A 5105-nucleotide genomic window follows, 5' to 3' on the forward strand; every position below is an offset into this window, starting at 1 on the left:
TTAGTTCTGCATGGGCTTCTGACGGTCCAGATTCTTTCAAAACGAATCAGCACCACATGTTCAACGTAACACGTCGAAGGTGCGCGAGCCTAACCCCCCCCCCCCTTCCCTATATCTACCATTGCCATTTTCTTTGTTGCCTGTATATGTGATCAAATTAAAAAGAACCTCTTCAAGATTAAGAAACCTTTATTACTACCAACAACACCTTCTTGTTTGGCTTTAGAGATGAACCAGTGTGTACCCGGCTGGTCTCTGGAAAATTCCCCTCATCAAAACCTTGCTCTTTCTCACTCTAACTCCAATAATTCCTTTGTTACCAATGTCCCCTCGTACTCTCTCTTCCTCTTTTTCAATCATTACATCTAGTTTTTCCTCTTGTTTATGATCAAATTTAGTCTATCAATGAGGTTTAGTTTAATTCTTTTTTGTATTGCAGGTTGAATTATGAAGTAGCAGAGCTAACGTGGGAAAACGGGCAGCTAGGAATGCATGGTTTAGGTTATAAGCCTTTAGTCAATTCTTCTCCAATAAAATATACATGGGATAATAAGTCACATGTTGGTGGCACCCTTGAATCCATAGTCAACCAGGCCACGGGCATCTCTCATGATCATCAGAAGTCCGCCATAGACGGAGGTGGAGATAGAGAGGAAGATCTAGTCGACTGGTTCGACAAATGTCTTGCGGACACTCAGGCAACCACGACCGCAGTTAGTGTGGCCATGGATGCCTTGGTGCCAAGTTTTGCACACACCCGAAATTCTCACCAAGGAGAGCAGCAGCCACCCACACACGTGTCCGGGATCACCACGTGCTTAAGTGGCGGCTCCACCCACATGACATCATGCAGTGGTGTCGTCAACAGAACGGATGGAGAGATGCTATGCGCGAATATAGGGGCTGCCTATGAGGAGATATCAAAAGACTTGGAGATCACCACGTATTTCGGAAAGCGGGAGGTTAAGAACTTGATCTGCGGGCCCTTAATCAGAAGAACAGGACTATATGAGCAACATAGTGATGCAGTGCTAAGTAGCATGGCTGACCAGAGCGTGAGCCAGAGAGACAACATTGACACGTCAGAGAGGGATTTGGGTGCAGAAAAGTTCACATCTACATCTATGAGTTCGGTTGAAAAGACAAGCTCCGTTAAGCAATGCAATAGTAAGACGGTGGATGAACATGACTCCACTTGCCACAACAGATCTCAGGCAAACATACGATTTCTTTACATGCATATTATCCTTATGAATTTGTATTATGGTTTTTACCACGTTACTGCATGCTTCTTTGGAGGTACTTTCTATTAATCCATGCAATAGATCATGAGTTTATTTACTATGGGTTTAACTTATATACATTAGAAGCATAACAATATATTTTATCTTTGTTGACAAGTAACCTACTTTATTTCAGGGTTACTAGTTCCTTTGTTAATGGACCGTTACCTTTAGTTACCTTTTAGTTGATTCCACGGTGGAAAATATTTCTTTATGTACTATAAGTCTATATATACCTTGAATTATTTTATGTAAAGTGATTTATTATCTTTGATGATATAGATATGTTCTGCAATACATTAAATCTTTGTGGTCTTTTCTGTTATCTCATAGAGGCCGGAGGCGGGAGACGAGGATGATAAGAAAAAAAGATCTAAAATTTCCTCATTTTCAACAAAGAGGAGTAGGGCTGCTGCTACTCACAACCAATCTGAACGAGTGAGGATCTCCCAATCCCCTCACTCTCGAGAACTCTCGTATAAACTGTTTTGAACTACTAATAGCGATGTAAAATTGTCTTTTTGTTGATAAATTAAATACAATAACAAATTTGATTTTTGAAATGATTATATATTCTTTTTCTAGAAAAGAAGGGACAGGATAAACCAAAGGATGAAGACATTGCAGAAGTTGGTTCCATATTCGAGTAAGGTAAGGCATTGAAATTTTGGAGTTTATTATGTACCGTTATTATTTGTTTCTACCTCAATGATGTTAGTAATACTTATCTAGTTTTCAGTTCTATCTTTATATGAAAAATACACACTAAAAGGTGTAAAAGCTGTGGGACCTTAACTTAAATACAGAATATTTCTATTTCATGACTTATTTTATCTCCACTCCGGTATTTCAAATAATATATTTTCCTTACTTTTTTGCTCCCTCAAGAAGTCTTTGGTTACTGATTAATTTTATATAGTTAATGTGCAATTAGAAACACATAAGTATGTACTCATACATCTCTAACCCTTGCCTCCATTTTCTCCTCCAAAATGAAGTAAAATTACTCCAACCATTACTCTTTTACTCTAAAAAAGAATATTCCATTTTATATCATTCTCCCTCTTTAATATTATATTATTATTTTTTATTTAAATTTTAGCAACATTTAATATTTTATATTTGCACCATTCATTTTTTGAGATGATTATATATTTTTGTACAATTATAACTAATAATAAAATTAACTTAAAATTTTACATAAAAATAATAAATGCATGAAAATTAATTTATCAAAATTATACGTCAAAGTTAAGATGTAAAATTAATATTATAAAAATATTACATAAACATAATTAGGTATATATAAAGAGATAAATTAAAAGAGTTAAATAACAAAAATAATAAAAAAGTAAGGATGAATAGTAATGGAGGAGATGAATAGTGTCACTCCAAATTTGGAGCAACACTATTCATCCCCATTTCTGGGAGCAAAAATGCGAGAGCATTGAAGCCACATTTTGGCAAAAAAGGACTGCATTATGGAGAAATGAGGGAGGGTTAGAGATGACCTGAGTTCGGTTTAACCCAAAAATGTCGGCCACATCCCAAAACTAGCATTTTTATCATATTTTGTGATAGACTGTTTGATCTTATATGGAGTTTACGATATCAGTTTGATTTGAATATAACGTCAGTAATGGTGAAAAGTCATTAAAATAATAGCTAAAACCTAATTTGATAGAGAAAAATATATATAAGGACTTGTAAGGAAAGTATAATATGTATAATATAAAAAATGAACTTAATCATTTAGGATGTCTACAATGGAAAAGGAAGTGCCGAAAAAGAACATAAAAAGTGGACAGTTTTAATTTAATGGCTGAAAATGGACCGCAGAGAATTTTGTACGAGGTTGTCCTAATCTGTTCGAAGGCATTAATATTTGGAAAGTCTCAAATGAACCTAGTCCACATGCATAATATGTAAAATTCCCTAACAACCTTTGTTGTTTTTCGCATGTCAATCATTGCTGACATTTAAACCATTTGACACTGAACAAAATATGTTTTTCTTTTTAGTGTTTCCTGACTTCTTTATTCTTATCTAAACTTGTTCTTATTTGCATTGAATGAGCTGGTACAAAAGTAAAAGTGGTCTTGGTGGAAAGAGTATGATCCACAATACTACTACTAAAGTCCATCAAAATAGAGTATCATTGCATCATTATTGAGAGTATCTTTTTATCGGTGAATGTGGAAGATAAGGTACAGGGTCAGTACTGGAACCTAATAGTTTTATTCAGCACCTTGTATCCTTGTATATATACACTGACACCCTGAACTCATATAAGACAAACTTTATGAAAATAATTTAATTGCGCACTATTGGGATTAATAAGTCGCTCATTTTAATCTCGAAAATTCTGCTTGGTTTGTGATTTATTCAATCAATAGCTAGCATCTTTGTGAATGATGAGAATATATAACTTATACTAAATTGTTATACATGTGTGTGTTGCAGACTAATAAGGCATCGATGCTGGATGAGGTGATAGAATATTTGAAGCAACTGCAAGCTCAAGTTCAAGCAATGAGCAGGATGAATAACAATATGTCTCCAATGATGTTGCCAAATATGGCAATAATGCAGCAGCAACAACAACAACATCTTCAAATGTCAATGATGGCATCCATGGGAATGGGGATGGGAATGGCTGGATTCAATGGCGCCCTTAGTCACCCCAACATTACTGCAATGCCTTCACTTCTACATCCCACCGCCTCTTTCATGCCTATTCCCACTGGGGTTAGCCCCGGATCCGGAGATCGTAATATAAATGCCGCCTCAACATCTTCTCTTGTCCCAGATCCTTTAGCTGCCTTCCGTACTTGTCAATCACAGGTAAAAACAAGAATATTTCTTCTTATTATTATTACACTTCAATGATTAATTATTCAAGATTTTAAAATAATGGTTATCAAGTGGGTGCAGTTTATCTTTCATTGTTTAGCACGTGCGTGCGTATGTGTGCAATATTATATTGCAGGAAAATTGCGATTATTCATACGATTGGTTGAAACGGTGGTGGTGGTTCTAATGTTTTACTTACGATAACAACTTCATATTTACTTTGTATTTAAAAGCTATTATTTATACACGTGTAAGAAAAGATTTTTGCGAAGCGGTGACATAACATCCTTAGTAAAAGGTGTATCCGCCACTGCATATACATATACATACATATTTGTATGCATAACTAGATTGGCCGCCCTAAAAAACGAGCTGCCTATTATAACATCTAGAGGGGCTTTTCTTATTATGTTATTATAAATTACTATCGTTGTTGTTGTTATTATTATTATTATTGTTATTATTATTATTATTATTATTATTATTTATCGGCCAAAAATTTCTGCAAAGCGAAGAATTTTCTGTTAAAGAACTGATTTTAACAGCTTTGGAATATGAAATCTTTTTTGCAGCCTATGAACATGGATGCTTATAGCAGGATAGCAGCGTTGTACCAGCAATATTTACAGCCCCCTGCGAACTTTGTCTTCAAAAATTGATATAGAGCAGTGTTTCTAAAGTTTGCAAACTTTGGTTCGTGAGCAATTCGAATATGTGGCCTATTGTAATAAACTCATTTTAACATTTGAATTGATGTTCCTTATATGTAAAGATAATTTTATATTTCGTTTAAAAAATTTGACAGTTTAAACATAGTGTATCATGGTGCAACTGTTTTTCCTCTTCTGCTTGTAAATAGAAGTGTGAGAGTAAATATTCATGTGCCTGAGTAATTTAATTTCTTCTCCAACTTTTGGTCCCGCAACAGAAACACTTATTCGTGACGAGTTATTTGTGATGAATTTGGTG

The 5105-nt window shown here is 34.9% G+C and overlaps 1 protein-coding gene across 1 annotated transcript; it reads left to right on the forward strand.

Annotated features, from left to right (window-relative positions):
• The first annotated feature begins 208 nt into the window (after positions 1–208).
• Positions 209–4880, forward strand: LOC104214853 (transcription factor UNE10-like). The gene is made up of 6 exons (XM_009764577.2): positions 209–332; positions 440–1214; positions 1617–1721; positions 1869–1934; positions 3747–4127; positions 4709–4880. The coding sequence occupies exons 1-6, from the start codon at positions 229–231 to the stop codon at positions 4793–4795; spliced, it is 1518 nt and encodes a 505-aa protein (XP_009762879.1). The 5' UTR covers positions 209–228; the 3' UTR covers positions 4796–4880.
• Positions 4881–5105: the final 225 nt, after the last annotated feature.

The sequence above is a fragment of the Nicotiana sylvestris genome, chromosome 8 (assembly GCF_000393655.2).
Source record: "Nicotiana sylvestris chromosome 8, ASM39365v2, whole genome shotgun sequence".
Taxonomy (NCBI): domain Eukaryota; kingdom Viridiplantae; phylum Streptophyta; class Magnoliopsida; order Solanales; family Solanaceae; genus Nicotiana; species Nicotiana sylvestris.